We start from the raw sequence: 17,767 nt of genomic DNA on the forward strand, positions 1-17,767 counted from the left end.
CGTAAAATAAACAGTTTTTACTGATTCAAACGTTTATGGAAAAAGCAAGCGAAGACCCGCTACCTTATAATCGAGCGACTCAATCAGAAAGTAAAGTACAATTTAACTTGATCAAAAATGTTAGGGCCATACCAGATTTACGTGCCTCAGGTTGCCAGCGTGGCTCACCTTAAAAAGGCTAAAGAAGTAGTTTTTTGGAATACGAATAAAAAGCCTATTAATAAGAACACATATAAGGGTACGTGTAAAGAAGTGTTTACCAGTCGAAACACTTCTTTATAAGGGTACGCGTAGAATTACTACTAACCCAAGTACAATTCGAATGTAATACAAATTGATTTTCACAAACATGATATTTGCAAGATTTCGAGCTATTTTTGAAAAAGTACCTTTTGCTAAGGTAGAACACTGCCAGACAAGCTACTTGGTCAATAAACACCTTCATATTGGAAATTCAATTGGAAACATATTGATGAAATATAAAGGAAGATCCTTAACTCACCCAAATAGATCCAACTGTGAAAACTTAATCAAAAAAATAAGGTTCCGAAAACTTAAGTGACACCAAATTTGTCACCCGCATATATCTCAGCAATACTAGCGGTTAAACAGTATTGTTTTCCAAACGCAATTTTTCCGTCTTACAAGGAAACCATAATGACTTATATAGCCTCATTTTTCTGTAACCACGATTTCCAATATACCATCTCATTAAACAACTCAGCTATGCCCCTGTGGAGTGGCAACAAGTGTTTTGAATTTCACATTCAGCTTTATTGCCCCAATTAAGTATTGTTTCAGAAAGGTAATGGTTCTCTTCAGCACTATAAAGCGAGTTTCGAACCTAGGCGATCTAATGTGTGGGCAATACTTCATTACAAACTTGTCACAGACACATTGCACCTACTACAATCAACGCCTATATGATATTGTTACTGAAGGTTAAGCTTTGCATGTGCCTACGGGTAAGTTTGAGATGAATACTCATTTTTAACTTCAATTTACAGTACACTCTACTCATAGAGCTTTAGTGCCCATAGAGCGTCGACCGATAGCATGCCGACATTCTTTCAATATATGCATTGAACAAGTAGATATGACGCAGGACTGAAAAAAATATTTGCTAACCAAAAGAGCCACACCGCTATAGAGTTCTTGCTTTTTTTCAGCGAGCCTTGCCTCACACACATGCTTCCATTTATATATCTACCTATTTATCTACCTCTCTACTCCCGCGTATTACGCGTACTCAATAAAGACACCCAATTAATTGTGATGTGTTGCATATTCATTTGTTTTTCTCTGTTGGTCTTCTGACTAGGAAGACAAACCTCATCCCAGTTAGGGGCAAGGACCCTTACACCGCTGTAATGTGCCACCTCGGATTGCAGGCTTCTTTTTGTGCTGTTACTGTAAAAAAGTGTAAAATTAACGCTATTTGAGACACTAACAGCATATCCCACACTCCACACGCTCACGATACTGGCCCAGCGGCTATAGACCGCAAGTAGGCGACAGTTATCTTGGGCTATTTAACGGCCGTCATTTGGGCTTGGACCGGAGCAGCCGCCGGCACCGAGGCAGCATACGACGTTGGTCCAGCTGTTGTAATCGTTGAAGGCGATATTTCGGTGTAGCTCGCAGCCTGTGGCAAAACCGAATAGCTAGCATAAGTTGGACCCGCCGTAGTTGGATAACTTGCAGGAGGAGCCTGTTGATAGACCACAGTTCCCTGCGGAGGAACCATCTGATATCCTGCCGACGAAGTCAACGGTACGATGTATGTCCCTGTAGGAGCGGCCTGCGTACATGCCACTGGAGCCGGCAACGAGTCCGCTGGTGTGCCTTCAGGTAGCTTACGAGATCGATAAACGGATAGGCCCAAGTTGAAGAAGTATCTGCAAAGGTGTTCAGCTCAGTAAGAATCATGAGATGCTATCATACAGTTAATATAGCCAACTGACACGCGATCGCGTCCTAGCCTACCCGCCGTTCGTAACATGCGAAGATAAAGTAACGCTAGAATGGGCGTTTACTACTTATTCAATTTACAGAAATGCTGAACACCTATCTCCGGGTGATGGTGCAGTGACAATATGTTTGCTCGCTTGACTTAGGAACGCTCAGTAAAGAGGTGCCTAACTTGAAAACCAGGGGTCGACACACGGCTTGATTCGTGCTGGTACCGTTATTCAAAGCTACGATTAATTAAGGCAGTAGCGTCGGGCGTAAAATTCGAAATATCATTTATTTTGGTGCTTGGCACTTTGCGCAAGTTTGACTACTACGAGTAACTATGCTAACCTAACAATGTCGAGTCTGTGGAGTGGTAGATCTGATCCATCGAGGAAATGGCTCATATCGATGAGGCTCATGTTCATCTCTTGAGGAGGGGCTCGAAACGAAAAACCAGGCTCAACGGACTCCATAGGATAATCCAATGTCCAATCTGTTGTTGCAGCTGATGCTGGTGCTACGAGGGAGTGTAAAGCCGGAATAGTGCGGTAATTCGGTGGCGGCACGGATGGGTTAAACTGGGCAATCGGCACTACGGGAACGGGATTCATTGGGACGATCGGGTATTCACCTATACCCATAGGCGGATGCTGAAAACCACATCCACCGTGTGCTGTTGTTCCTATAAGTATAGTAGAATCTATCAATACGGTGTACCTACATTAGGCAATAAATATAGATATAATAACTTCGCACAGTTAGTTGAGTCCTTGTTTTGCGTTTTCTTCTCCCGAACTACGGCGATTATTCGAATATGGATTTCGGTTCGACTTAGCAGCTTTTTTGGTTGCACTTCAATATAAATAACGAAACGAAGATTCGTGATTCAAAGTCAATCACAATAGGCTTAAACAAGATCGAATAAGGACGTTTCTATCCATGTTGCTCTCTTTCGAAACAGTATCCAGAGATAGTGGCCTAAGTATTCATACACTCGAACTCACCAGGCGCCGTTGCGTAGATTGTACTATCAGGAACCCGCTGTATGTCGGCAGTTGCGTAACTATAGTTTGGATCGAAAATGATCGTTTGTGCTGGGCGCGCGCTTAGCTGGGGCACAACGGTCACCCCAGACTCGCTAATGCCAGCCAGTCCGCTCACAGCATCGATGGCGCCGTAAGTGCCTGGATGCCCATTGACGAGAACGGGACCGCACGCGTTCATGATCGTTGGGGTGTAGCAGCTAGCAACAGGTGATGATGGTGGACCGTAGTTGGTCTTAACAGCAGGCAAGGAAACTATGAAATACGCGCATTACTGATATTAAAGATCATTTCGTTAAATGTAACACTCATTTGCTCTCAGGTAAATAATTTGCGTTGGTATGTGCTCCAGACATCACATTTTTCAAAAAAAAAATTACATGTATATAGATATTTACGCTTTTATTTCTTACAGTTACATTTCTTACATTTTCTGGGTCGACCACGTGTATGTCTGGCGACATTCTCCGCATCCTCGTGCGTGCTCATAACATCGTCGTGTTCTGACATCTTCATATTTTGGCCACCTTGTGACCGAGATCCCTCCTGAGTGGACACCGAATGCGAGCCTAAGCTATCGCGGTCGTGCGCTGCTTCTGGTATTCCCCCGAGTTTGCTAGGGCTGTTTTCAGAACTATCTTTGCTAGTCCCACCATGAGCTCGTTTATGGACGCTGTGTTGTTGTTTTCGAAGCAGTACCTCAAGTTGGTCGGCTGTCACCGCGTCACCTTCGACCGCACAGAAATGGACCGTCAAAGATAGCAAGGACTGGCAATTGTTTTCAGCTGAAAATCCTATAAGAGTATTTCTGCACTTCAAATTGTAACACACATGGTGTTACATAATGGCAAACCCTCCCATTAATGAAATTACTGGTTATGAATGTGATATGGGCCACCGTCTTTCTTAATAAAAAAAACAATGGTTTTCCTTATGTTTAGATTTAACAAAAATGAATTGCAAAAATACTTAACTATCCCATATAGCTCTATCTTTCGACATGTGGTCACAGAAAATGTACAGTAATGTAAATAGCACTTTAAACGTAATTATTACTAGTATAAACGTAAATAGCACAACATTTTTTGACTCTCTTGTGCTTCAAAAAAGAACTAGAATTTTCTATCACCGTTTTTGCGCTGAAAACGATGCGGTCTATGTAGCTTTTTTCCACATTTTTTATATGTACGTAAATACATGGTTCCTTTTATCAAAGTCAGTATCAGACATTAGAGTTCCCTAAGCGAACTAACCGGTGCTGAAGCTCCGGCGATTTCGCGCCTGTGATTTCCCTGATGAGACCGCCACTCGGTAGGTGCGACAGTGCTCATCGTCTTCCACGGCATTGTTCCGTAACGCATGATGCGAAGCCAGCGTGACTCGAAGGCTCACAGGCAAACTCTCGATACTCGATAACGGTAGAGTGCGAATTTCGCCAATCGATTGTAAAAACACCTATAGATTAATAAAATGAGACAATGTTGCACTAATTCACTACATGCAGCTCGTATAATGTTATCCAGCAGAAAGAAGACAAATAAATCGTCTATTGAATTGTCTAAATTATTAGCTTCCTACTTGTTATACTGTTGTTATTGTTATCACCGATAGGCATTTGTTCCTTGTACCGGCTAGCTTTCTTACAAATGTCCGATAAGCGTCTTATTACTTTTTGTTGCGATAATTAGTTTTGCCTTTGGCACTGCGCTAGCAACGATAACCAAAGTTTAACTTAATTTTACACTAATATCAATAAAGTTACCTGTGCGGTATTCCCCTTTGTATCAATCGACTGCACAAACCCAGTATGCTCCTTCATACCGATGCGCGCTGTACATTTTACCCCCGTGTCCAAAGCAGGTGTTACCAGATGGCCAGTTCTGAACTCGTCGCGTTTCTCCTCACACCAATTCAGGTAGTCGACATTGCGGAATAAGTTAGGATCAAGACATTTCGCTACCTGAATGGAGAAATCCGTATACTCAGAGAAGTTAGAAGATAAAGAAACCCTTTGGCGTACGTTCAGGTTCCATTAAAAAAAATCCGTTGTCAGGCATCGCCTTAGACAATTTTCATCAACAAATTTCCTTCATAACCAGACAAAGAAGCATTGAGGTGCAATATAAAAGGAAGGCCGCCTCACTACAGTGTCTTTATAACTTCAGCAAAGAAGACGATTTTATTACATTGTGAAGATTTAAGTCAGACTCTAGTAAGACAAAAACGGTCGACACCATAATTGGGTGATATAATAACTTCTACCACTGTAGTTCTTGTTGGAGAACTACAATGGATAGGAGCAGTTATGTGCGAACCTGAATGAAGCCTGGTCTACACAATTTCTGTTACCTTAAATGGAAATGGGGGGACACCACAGCGAACCGCTAAGACAATCTGTTCGCCATTTTTCTCCGGGAGCTTTGATACGTTGCGCTCTTCGCCCTCTGCCACCTGTCAAAGAAGCAACATCACGCAAAGAGTCTATAATAATAACAATAATACAATTTCGTATGCCACTGTCTTACATATACAACCCCGCTGTATACGTTTAAATCGCTCTATCTGCCTTACTTCTCAAAAATAAAGTCAGCTTAAAGCTCGCTGCATTTTCAAACCATCCTATTCACGTGAATTACACGTGGGCTACAGCCCTCGCGTAGTACGTGTATTCCATATATTATTTTTTGCCTCCCTTGACGTCACATAGGACTAGTCTAAGTCTTTATCTCTCAATCAGTAGTTCGTTGCTCCCCGCCTTTGGCCTTTTGCACTTTCAAACTTACCGAATTGCACCATTGCGAAAAAGTAAGGTGGCGTTTGTTTTTGAAGTGCTCTTTGTCGTAGAGCATCTTGGTCACGGCAAAATCGACTTCTTTACCGCCCAGCTCAAACACGTCTTTGTACAGCACGTCATAAACGATAGCCTGAGACACTGTAAGTGCCTCGAGGTGCTCTTTCGTATAGACTAGGTCGTACTGTTTTCCGTGCGACCAGCATAACGTTACCTGGGTCGACATCCATGTAAAGAAACAAAAAAATCATTCACGAAATCGCCGGCCGGATTTATTTGACTTCAATGGATCTGTTCTGCTGATAATGGTTTGGCAAACTGAATAAGTTGAGGTTAGGATAGTTATGAATTAATAGCGGTAGGACATTTACTTAGCTTAGGGAAAAATTCACTTACTGCGACCGGCTCCAAGCAAAAAAAGGGTGATTGTGAGCTCTACATGGCTGAGGGAAATAAACTTCTGGGGCAACAGATAAAGCTATTACATCCTAAATTAATTTATTATTTCAGAGTATCAATATTGTATTGCTATCTTATGTGATTTCTGCGATGAACTAAGGCGTCTCCAGTGCTTCTTCTCCCATAATCAGTAGGCAACAATTCAATGCAATCAACCCTCGAAAAGCTGCAAGGAGAAAGGCTGCAAATGCAGTTACTCTCCTGTGATAGGTCAGAACATAAAGAACAGTTCGATTAAAGAATTAGATTTTTTCATACGGTTCCTTTTTGAGAATTCAGATTCAACATTTCGTCCATCATTCAAGTGCGACCTTTTTAACTGGTTAGTTTATCAATTACTTACTATGATAGTATTCGTTTCGCTAGTCAGCTTCCTCTTCATTTCTCTTTTTTAACCCTAATATCTCGTCATCGGAACTGAAGGTACTAGATTCAAGGCTGCAACTTTGTTTGCCTTTATTCAAACCTTGAGGGGGTATCCGCCCTGCGTGACGTTGGTGGGGCCTCGATCGGCGCGGTAATACACAACAAAATCGATACGAAACAACTGGGCAAGGACGTGCATTTCGTTGTTATTTCCGGGAAAACTGTTTTCTCGTAGGCGACGGACATAGTCTTCATGCGATTGTTGAGGATCGAGCTGACGCGGAACCAGCGGTCGATTCTCGAGAATAAAGTCACACACGAGCCGGCGAATCGCGGCGTGTTTGTTCTGCGATCCGTACAAGACCTCAGATACGGCCCGGAATAGACAGGAGCCATCGACTGGCAGATGATACCGGAACAATCTAAAACGCATATCCGTTTCAAGGCAATACCTCAGCCTCTATTATAGATAAATAGCGCAAGTCTAGTTTGAGGGTTACTTAGCATTTTCTTTCTACACGCGATTACTTATATTTGTTGTGCAAACAGTGTTAAGGTTGTAAGCCTCACAAGTGCGCCATCGATGTAGGACGCTAATTCAGCGTGAAGTCGCTGAGGTATATTGATAAAAAAAACAACTTTTCGCTCGCTGGTTTCGTTCAATGTGTTTTGCTCTTGCTATGTGTTATACTGAACATACATAAATGCACATAGTCAAAGATCAACATCTTATAGAGGATTGATTGATTGATTGATTGATTGACAATTTGTTTCTTACTATTATAAATTTTATCGATCAATTTAGTTCTCAAGTTTTACTCAAGTCTCTTCAAGATTTTACTACCGATTTAGATTTCGATTGACTCAAAATCATGAGGCCTATAAATGTATGTAGATAGTTTCACAGTAGTTTTAGCTATTAACTGACCTTGAATACACGATATTTTACTATTATTGTTTTCATAGTATGCCTGTATATTTGAGTTGTATGAGTAATAAATATTTCGAATCTTACGTTCGGCACCGCCGTTAGGTATTCCACCAGACGGTTGACCGTTCCCAGCACGAAACGTTCATCATTACCACATCGTTCTTAGGCCAGGCATTGACTTGGAATTAGCGTTGTACGGAAAGTGCGTGCAGTGTTCCGTGCAACTGACATCGACAATACTGTGTCTGTTTTAACTGTTAGTGCAGCCCACGTTATCCAAGATGTTCAACTACAGTTGACCATTTAGCAAACTGGCCATGCGTTCAGACGCCATTATGACTATGAGAGGGCTGGCGTACACATAACGTATACGGATCGCACACGTTTAACAAAAGTCACGAAAGACTGTTTTATTCGAAATTGCGGTTACACTCATCATGACATACGAACGAGGGCATTTCAGCGTTTCATTCGTTCCGTTCCGCGGTTCGGCTAGTCGCTTTCTGCACGAAACATCTAAACAGCGCCTAAAAGACTCCAGTGTATTTTCGTTGATTTGCCTCTTGAAAGAGGTTTAATTTAGGAAAATATGCCACATTTATCCTAGTAGAAATGTATATTTGGTCTGGGACAAAAATCTAGCTTGTGCATTATTGCTAATGACGTGTACATGAACCTAAAAACTCGTGTCTTCGACCGTGTGCTCTACTTTTATCGTATGTCTTTGTTACAGAGGATAATTTTACAATACAACCTTGAAACGTTTCGTACAAAAAGAATTATTAGGGAAAAACAATAATCAACAACTGTAATACACCACCAAAGGTTCCACACTTGTGTTTAGGTTTGATTACGATAGACTAGTACTATATACGTGAATCAAACTATTGGGTTATCTCCAATACGAAAAATAACACCCATCTTTCCAAGCGCCTACCCAAGTGAGTGTAAGTACTGATCCATTTTCGTGTTGGCCAGATGGATGCCCATTGGTAGGTAGACTTCATGGCTGAATGGGTGGCAACCCATAGTCCAGTCGGAGTTCCCTGTAAGTGCACCAGTCGTCCCAGACAGCACGGCATTACTTCCTTGACCCGATCCCTGAACGTCCTTTGAGCTTCCAGTAAAACTTCCCCGGCGGCCAATCGGCATCCTGGAAGGCAAGAACGCCTGTATCACAACAAGACCTGACGACGGAAGGTGGCAGTAACCTGTGCTCAGGAAATTCACAGCAATTACGGCATCAAGTGTATGCCATCGAGGCGCCAATGAAACAATTACTAGGCAACGCCGCACAAAAACCTGACACTTCCACAATTAATATTATTGACGAAACTGCTGCTGCTACGGCAGCACTACACCGATCGAGGGTGAGGCACTAAGATAACAGGCTCTCCCAACAATCTGTAGCTATCATAATCATCGACTTATTGTTGGTCGATGGCTGACCGCATTCGATTTGTGCGCAGAAGCCCATATGATACAGTTGGCCAATATAGAAACATAATATAGGCATTGCTCGGTCGACGTAAAGAATGAGAAAGAACGAGGAAGAGAAATAATCGTGGTAAATTTCAGCGAACAAATATTATGAGCGTTTCACATCGGTCGGGGGAATAAGACATCTAAGCCGCACACCCTTTAAAAAATGAGTCAATCCATGGCCAAATAGGCATCGACACTTCATTACAATGGTTACAATGACTAGGTCAATATATGTGAATAGATCAATAATATTTTTGCAACTTTTTCTGAATAGACGAGCCTTTTTTTCGATGAAGTCGATTAAGGTGAAGTCATCCCAAAATAGCACTACACAACAACACGTTCGAAAGTGCTGAATCGATGGTTCGGAGAACAACGAAACTCTACAGCGGAGTAACGTCTAAAAAACAGCGTTTACTTTACAGAAAAACAATTACGATTTGCACACTATTGAGCTTTTTGCGATTGGAACGACAAAGACGAGTAGCAAGACACGCGGCGAAGAGGTTGATAACGGCTGCGCTATGACCCCATTATGACTTCGGCTTGCGTCGGCTGCAATTGCACGTCCGTATGGCAAGAGGGCTGCGAGTTAACCTACGAATTCTGGTGTCATGGTGGTGCGACGCACGTTTCGCACATAACGCCATTTACTAGGTGCTGTCTTGCCTGATAGAATAGCAGGGTTTACTAATAGACAGGAATCACTAGTACTGTGATCGCACGGGAGATTTCGTCTGGTGGTCGTTTGTGTTCACTCACATTGATTATAACTAAAGAGAAAATAGAAGAGAAAGAGAAAAGTAGTCGTATTGATCTTGGTGTTTATAGGTAGATTGTTTGAGGCGTCTTGTAGATTTTGAAAGACGTGGTAGAAAAAATGATCGACCAAAAATTTGCTTATTAAAAAAAGTATGTTAGGTACCATGATTTGTGCGTTAAATATGAGGCTAAATCCTGTAGTGATTTCAAATTGGTTACAGAGCTAACAAAAACATGTTACTCTATAGTGTTCCTTACCTAAATCCACTGGCTTTTCGTCAAAGTCTAAAAATTTGATTACGATGGATATCACCTATTATGCAAAGAGTAATCTGTAATGCTTTCTTTCTAACGGGTTTAATCTTTAATGTAGTCTGGTTCACGTAATACTGTTTAGACTTACGCTCAAGTGGTCATGTCATACATATCATAAGGTCTATATATAAGGTCTCTAACAAAAATAAATTTCCTATCAAAAATCTTTCCATCTGTGCTAATAGTAGCGTGCATCTAGCATATTATCAAAGGCTCCCTGCCGCTCATAGTTACCGTTTTTGGATAGCATCTCTATAAACAGGACCAAATGACAAAGGCCTCCACCGTTTGCGGCCTCGATGGGGTGTAAAACTTAAAATGTGCTTTTATTGTGCATTCGTCTTAGAGAGTTTACAAAAAACAAAGAATAATTAAATTCGTTTACGTACCAGCTACGCGATATTAAGACTGTTGTCTAAAGCAAGTTGCGAGGCCGTCAGAGATAATGCTTAGTTTTTGTGCGGTGTCTCTTTGCGCTTTGTTTGTCGCTTCTTACGGCATGATTTTATTCAATAGCCCTTACAGCCTATTATCAGGGTCTAAATAGGAGAGAAAGAATTTGGCTTATTGATAAGTACACCACAGGGAGAAGAAATGCACACATACTATCAAGTGTTTTTCATGCAACTACCACTAAATCCTTACCCCGAAAAATGCTTCCTTGGAGCGTTTCGTGAGCCTGTATTTGACGGCGAAAAATAATTGATCGCATATCAAGGAAAGGTAAAACTATAGTTTTATTTAAAAAAAAAACAGACAGAAGACGACAGTCGTCTAGAGTGGAAAAAAGTGAGAAGTAGGAAGGAAAGTGGTGCCGGCCGTTATAGGCAAACCACAAAAATTATAAACTTTTCTTTCATGACACTCGAGGCAACGTCCGTGATAAGTTTCTGATTTCGTATAAAGGTGAGAGCTTTAGCCTAACCTTTGCAGCCTAACCAGGCAGTTCGGAGTCCTCTATTTGATGTTCATTTTCCGTCATGCACATAAACTTTTCTTTCATGACACTCGAGGCAACGTCCGTGATAAGTTTCTGATTTCGTATAAAGGTGAGAGCTTTAGCCTAACCTTTGCAGCCTAACCAGGCAGTTCGGAGTCCTCTATTTGATGTTCATTTTCCGTCATGCACAATTCCACATGATCCCAATTTATTCTGTAGAAGATATAGCGTAGAATTTGCGCTCCACCTTTTTTATTTGCTTTGAACTTGTTATAATCATGTAAACATATTATTAAAAGTGGAAGTACACAGTGTGATTTGGCCTGACGAAGGATTAGGACAGCAGTAGTAAATAAAACAGTATCAAGCAAACTTAGCAGCAAGCCTGGTGGTAGTCTGGCATAGAACTGTATCTCGATGCATTTTACCATATGGGCCTTACGCAACTCTAGGAGCGAATAGCATTTGGATGGCCCGTTAGTATACAGTAATAGACTAGTAATATGCTAAAATGAAAACACCTAACACATATATGAGCAGTAACAAACGTATCACGTATATACTCGTTTATTTCACTACCGAGCTACAACATGGATGACTATAGAACACAATGTCTGAAACCGGAAGCGCAGTCGAACTATGTGTGTTCAAGGTCACCTCAGTGTCGACGCCACCGGTACCAACTTAGCCACTCTTGTGGTCAGGTAAGCCATCGCTTTTACAGGGAAAAATCTCTTTTATACGTATACTTTTTGCTTTGCTATCAGCTCCAGCTGATAAAACCGTCCTGGCTTGAACCAAGTCGAACAAGCTAATGGCACCAGATCGAAGCGTCCATTACGAACCTCCTTCGGTTGCGATGGCCACATCTGCAGGCGAGTAGAAGGGGCCTTCAGCGTAGAACTTTCGCAGGCCTTTGACCTGTGCAACGTCTTTGATCGAATTCGCTTCTTCCAGCAGCGCCGCCACAATAGCGTGTTTAATTTCTTTGCCGGCCTTATCCGGTTCAGTATTTCTGTCCAGCAGCCTGAAAACAAGAAAGCATTAACTTACATAGGGCCTTAATGAGCTGCCCATTGTGGACAGTTTGTCAGTGTTCAGACAGTTGGATATTTTGAGTCCGTAAAACAGTTTTATTAAAATCCCCAAAAAAATAGAGCCTACATTTTAGCAGAAATTAGGCTTGATAGCCGTGCTCAGGTTTCTATGTATGTTTATCATATGGATAGAACATTAAAGAATGTTGCTGACACTTCAAAAAGAAGCGAAAATGTAATCTATTTACATCTAAATAACAAAAAAGAGTCGATTTTTAGCCCAGGAGTGGGCCGCATCGTACGCAGACACTACGAAAACTTGCATTATCTTTAATAAATATTAGGCAGTACACAAACATAGAGAACTAATAAAAATATGAATATAAGCAGGCTTTCCAAACTAACCTCTTAAGGCACTTTTGCTGATCTTTTATTGTTTCCTCATTTTGCTCAGTTAACGTCTCAAGAAAGGAGCACACATATTTATTAGCAGCTTCGAAGTTAAAAAGAAAAACCCTTTTAAATGATATCGTACAATTTAAAACTTGCATTATTAACTTAAGAAACAACCCGAATAATTTATCAGCTCAGTTCACTTGTATTGAACGTATACGACTCAACGTAAACAGCGTTCAGTATTCGCGTTCACGCTGAGACGACAAAGAGAACATACCATTCATAAGACCCGGGTAGCTCAAGGAGACCTTGTCGACCCCAAGGTAGAAGCGCAATATTTTTCATGACCCGCAATGCAGCCAGCCGCTCATTTGGAAATGGGGTCTTCGCACATTTCCACAGCAAAGCCAACGGCGTGGTACTCAGGCAGGACATCCATTTCTCCGACAAGGTAATCACGTCCAACTGGTCGTATTCCTAATGGTGCAAGCGCATCAACATATCACGCATAAGCTATCAAATACAGATTTGAGTCACAACGTTATTCTTTGTTATATTCGTAACTAATCATCGAAATTGACAGCTGAAGCATGCCTAAACAATATATATATTCTGATTTCTATATCGTGGTGTATTTGGAGTGTTTCTCGGTAAATGCTATCAAGACTAGATTGGAAAAAATCGAATTTTTTAAGCAAATAAAAGTGAAAATTAGCATAATACGTTTCTTGCACGTTACAACCATAATCGATTTTTTGTAACTCGGTTCAAAGACCTAGTTTGCGTGTAAACAACCGCACCTAAACGCAGCCAAAGTATAGATTATTTAAAGTTATTCTGCAACCAAGCGAAATTTTGTCAAAATGACTGGACAGCTTGCAAAGGTTGCACTCAAGGCATAATAGAAACGTACATCACTAGAGATCAAGAAAGTTGAATTCCTTCTTGTTAGTGGAACAGTTCGTACTCGAAATGTATTTTTCAAGATGAGTTTAGCCTACTTACTACTGCTTTCTCTAGTGCTGAATAGTAAATACGAACAAAGGCCTTATGTAGGAAGAGATATTTTATTTGTTTTTACCTCCATCTCAAGAATAGACTGTACAGCAATCAGTGCTGACATCTTGTGCTCGGCTGAATAATTTGTCATTTCAAGACACTTGCCGATGTCTCGCATATACGCGGCCATTTCTCGTGAGAGATTCTCCTCTATGCAACGTTTGCCGTCACGAGTCCGAGCGATTTGTCCTACGGCCGCCATCGCGGTGGGAGCAAACGGGGAGCCCAATCTTGCAGTTTCAAAAATCACTTTAACTACTGCAGTGTGCTCGTGTACGAGTGCAATCGGGTTGTGAAGACCGAACTCGCCGAAAAATAGGAGAACGCCTACAAAAACGAAGTTAGGCTAAAACTCTGTGATAGTTATGTGAAATGCTTGTGTAACCACATCTGCTATGTGATAATTGTGAGAAATATTTGGTGCAATTTTTAGCATTAATTTATCAAGCGTTTGCTGTATGGGTTGATTTAATATAATGTTTGTAAAAAATAGGCTATAAATCCTTTATGTGTAAAGGGGCTCGTTACGTAGCCGCGACTTTCGTGTACCCACCTTCCGTTTAAACAAATTACTAATAGAGTTTGCATACATACTAATCCTCACAGCAGATTAGTACCTAGATAATGGTTGGCTATCTCATTTTTCCTGGCTACACTATAGCCACAACTTCGATTACTCAGAAACGTGTTCTGCTTGACCGAACTTGTTTTTATATCTGCCTCGGCGCGGTCAAATTCAAAAAATTGAAGCATACAATCGATTGATCATGAGCGGCTTTTTTGAACCTACCCGGCATATAAAACGTAGCGTTTGGATCATCCGGATGGCTTAGGAGGTCCTTTAGAATTTCAACCGCAGTCGACGAGCGGATATAATCCATCGTATATGGCTTCGAGACGAGTATTCGCAGTAACTCGATGTAGTTTAACAGGACGAGCATATCGGACTTTTCTCGTTTAAGTGATTCGACAACTTTGTCAAGGAGCTGAGCCATCTTCTTGCAGTTTGCTTCGGACTGGCATGCGACTTGACAAAACAGCTGCAGTTACAGCAAGAAACAACGAATTAACAGAATAGAACATGCATATCTATAGCAAAGAAATTGGTGCTGTTGGGTTTCAGTTTTGATGCGAACACAATAAATCAAAAAAGCTGTTTTCGTATTTCGCTAATGTCGTTATTATTGTTAATATTATATGTTTAGTTCTTTACATGTGTTATATTGTACATTCTATCACCGCTCTCTATTCAATTGAATCTCCAAAATTACAGCGGGACATAGACAAGTTCTTGAATAGTACGTAGATGTTTCTATGATCGAAATAGACGATCGTAAGTTTATCGACTTAGATTGCGTCAAGTAAAAATCGTTCCTTCTACCAAAACGCTACGTCAATGTGTACTTCGTTCAATCTCATGTAGTACATGCATTCTAATACGCATTACCGCTTACATGCAATTATAACTAACCTCCAAGACCCGAAGGTTCTCCACCGATCCTTTCTGTTGAACAGCCTCCAGCCGCTGCAGCAGATCGCCACTGAATAAAATCTTTAATGCATCGATCGAATGTGTTGTCAACTCGAGTAATAAAGACTTCACTGAGTCGTTAAGAGTCATCGAAGCAAATCGATCGATGACATAGGCCAGTAACGTAGTATTCGCGACTAGATTGGGACGCACCTAAGAACACAGAAACAACACGATTTGGTCAACTTGAAAGGATATTCGACAAGTGCTAAAAACTATCTACACGGAAAAAAACTCACGAACAGCTCACTACTAAACCGCGTATTCCACGCAATGCTAACGTTCCATGTTTCTTTTAAAAAAAAAAAAACTTCTTCTTTGGCCGAACAACCCCGGCGCGTTTTCTTTTCTTTTGGATGTACAGGCTTAGGCGCCGATAGAAAACCCCGTGTTGAATGGATCACTTCCTCAACGTACGCTTTAAATATGAAAAACATAAACTCGTCATAGTAAATGTCTGACACATCGAATGTTTGACAAGCAATATCCAAAGCGAAGGAAAAATGACGCGTGTAGTTATTATTGGTGTCAGCATTGCGTATGTCGTTAGGTTGCAAATTAATTTTTCCGTTTTTTTTTTTTTTGTTCGTCGAGATGCAACAACCTTTTCATCGCGAGCACATCGGAGTAGCTGTTGCAGAACCAATTTCTGTATGTCGTCGTTACATTGCTCTCGGAGCGCCTCGGTAATGTAACGTTCGTATTTGGTCAGTATTAGTTGACAGGGCACACAGTCGAGAAGTGTTCGCAGGATTTGGCAGAAAAGCTGGATCTCCTCACTAAAAAGAAAAATACATGGCAAAGGGAAAATAGATAATATTATAGACTGTTGTTAATTGCCCTCCATCCCCCCAATATGTGGTTATTATGAACATAAAACTAGGTGAAGATGGGCGGCGCGAATGTTGGCTAGGAAAAATGCAAAGCGGTTTTTCTGGTCGGGCACGAAAGACACGCAGCGATGAGATATTGGTGCACAACCAGAAGATATTCGAAATAAAGGATACTGCACGATGCACTGGGATAACCGGGAATAAATGGCTCAGCAGGAGTCTTTACGTAGAAATCACGAGATTCAGAAACAAAGGTTATTTAGCTATAAAATTTTTTAACCAGCACGGAAAAGAATGCGAAATCATCTTATCACGGTGGCCCAGTGCACAGTTCTGTACGGGACAGCAGGGTATGCATGACAGCGATCAAATTGAAACACCACAGAGAGAAGCTCCTGAACGCGTAAAGCACAATGGCAATAAAAAAATGACAAATGCGCAGATGGTGGGCGCGCAGGCAACAACGGTTATAGCACGGACCATACTATAGCCGACACTGACAGAAGAACGGAGAAAGCCAATTCTAAATTCGGAGACAAAAATGCCCAGGAGGAACAGATTTTTAAAAATTGGTAGTAGGAATGAAGCAAACAACCGGCAGACTTTTCAGGAGCATGAATTAACCATCTCATATCCGACCTAAACAAACGAATAAACAGTGCGCCTGTCGATACCATGTACGAACTCATCTAAGTACGCGCTGGAAACACAGGATTCTCAAAATACTTTTACAACATTGGCAAAACATCTGATGCGGTATGCATTTACCAGTGAAGTTAATGACGTAGTCCATACATTACTTAACGTTGGGAGAGGGCTGAGCGAAGGGGCAAACAGAACGGGGGACCCAAACAGCTCGGGGCAAAGTTAGTACAATGACAGAAAACAGGGAGCAACGGTCGCACGGTTGCTAAAAAAAAAGTAATGAAATAGAAAATCGACCTAGAGAATGAAAAACATGGGTAACCAATAGAGGCTGCCAGAGGGCTAACCATCAAAACCTTCTAAGGAAAGTGTTACGCGCGGTTCCAGTGGATGAAGAAAATCAATCTTTAAAAAGGATTCCCTAATTCTTGTTGATATTTTTAGACTTGTAGTTGACTTCGGAATATGATTGCCTATATATGCTAATATGTACGCCTGCTAATCTTGATTCACCTTATTGTTTTCCTACTAAGTTCGATGGGCTTCTGAATAAATAGCGAATACGGTAAAGGACATACAAGCTATACGAGTTGTTAGGCGCACATACACATGCACAATAAAAAAATAATTTGACTTCTACTGACCCTCCCTATTTAAAGACAATTTTAACATCTGCAGGGTCATGCAAACCATAGCTAGACAATTATGTTTTCATTAACATACTTTTTCAGATTGGCCAGCACGACAAATAGCTGTGAAAGATCACTGTTCTGCAGTGAGCTGGAGAACTCCAAACGGTTATGATGTAAATGGTCGGAACATGCCGACTTGATCACATTCAGATTCTCCACGTTTATTTTTTCAGGATCAGCCAAATCCCTCAGTAATTCGCCGAGCTTTCTCATATTTGTTTAATCGATTGTTCAATTGCAGCTGAGTATTCGAGACTTAGCTTTTCTTGTAGACGGTACGTGCGGATAAATGTCACCACCTTCACATAGGGGGCTTGCAGCTATATCAAATACTAACTGGCTTCTGTAAAGTGTACTATATATTCTCACCAAGCAGTTAGAGTAATTTACGTATCAACGATGACAACTTGAATTTCGAACGCCTTTCCCTTAATTGCCGTGTGGTAAAAACGACACCCATGAGTCTGTCTTGTACCAGTAGCATTGCAAGCAACTCCAATATTTAAAAATGGCTGGTCTGTCCGCG

At 41.2% G+C, this 17,767-nt stretch overlaps 2 protein-coding genes across 2 annotated transcripts; both read right to left on the reverse strand.

Annotated features, from left to right (window-relative positions):
* Positions 1 to 1,266: 1,266 nt before the first annotated feature.
* LOC111259160 (uncharacterized) lies at positions 1,267 to 9,631 on the reverse strand. The gene is made up of 11 exons (XM_022830916.2): positions 9,312 to 9,631; positions 8,484 to 8,699; positions 6,716 to 7,037; positions 5,783 to 6,004; positions 5,349 to 5,450; positions 4,762 to 4,959; positions 4,253 to 4,454; positions 3,428 to 3,727; positions 2,961 to 3,254; positions 2,305 to 2,638; positions 1,267 to 1,898 (listed from the first exon to the last, which is right to left on the reverse strand). Exons 2-11 carry the CDS (start codon positions 8,696 to 8,698, stop codon positions 1,529 to 1,531), a joined length of 2,559 nt encoding a protein of 852 aa, XP_022686651.1. The 5' UTR covers position 8,699; positions 9,312 to 9,631; the 3' UTR covers positions 1,267 to 1,528.
* A 1,946-nt stretch (positions 9,632 to 11,577) lies between these two features.
* On the reverse strand, positions 11,578 to 17,676 carry LOC111259153 (26S proteasome non-ATPase regulatory subunit 5). Its single transcript, XM_022830903.2, has 7 exons — positions 17,273 to 17,676; positions 15,676 to 15,850; positions 15,012 to 15,224; positions 14,331 to 14,580; positions 13,563 to 13,867; positions 12,759 to 12,958; positions 11,578 to 12,075 (listed from the first exon to the last, which is right to left on the reverse strand). Exons 1-7 carry the CDS (start codon positions 17,452 to 17,454, stop codon positions 11,886 to 11,888), a joined length of 1,515 nt encoding a protein of 504 aa, XP_022686638.1. The 5' UTR covers positions 17,455 to 17,676; the 3' UTR covers positions 11,578 to 11,885.
* Positions 17,677 to 17,767: the final 91 nt, after the last annotated feature.

This window comes from Varroa jacobsoni, unplaced genomic scaffold (genome assembly GCF_002532875.2).
Source record: "Varroa jacobsoni isolate VJ856 unplaced genomic scaffold, vjacob_1.0 scaffold_300, whole genome shotgun sequence".
In the NCBI taxonomy this organism is placed as follows: Eukaryota; Metazoa; Arthropoda; class Arachnida; order Mesostigmata; family Varroidae; genus Varroa; species Varroa jacobsoni.

Bases quoted from the DNA above. Each gene is read 5' to 3' on its own strand.
- LOC111259153 (XM_022830903.2), bottom strand. From the start codon at position 17,454: ATGAGAAAGCTCGGCGAATTACTGAGGGATTTGGCTGATCCTGAAAAA. The intron at 13,868-14,330 runs GTAGGTTCAAAA...TCGTTTTTGTAG, and splicing joins CGCTACGTTTTATATGCCGG to GCGTTCTCCTATTTTTCGGC. The intron at 12,959-13,562 runs GTAAAAACAAAT...TTGCACCATTAG, and splicing joins AGTCTATTCTTGAGATGGAG to GAATACGACCAGTTGGACGT.
- LOC111259160 (XM_022830916.2), bottom strand. From the start codon at position 8,698: ATGCCGATTGGCCGCCGGGGAAGTTTTACTGGAAGCTCAAAGGACGTT. The intron at 5,451-5,782 runs GTAAGTTTGAAA...CTTCTTTGACAG, and splicing joins TTTCGCAATGGTGCAATTCG to GTGGCAGAGGGCGAAGAGCG. The intron at 2,639-2,960 runs GTGAGTTCGAGT...CTATACTTATAG, and splicing joins AATCTACGCAACGGCGCCTG to GAACAACAGCACACGGTGGA.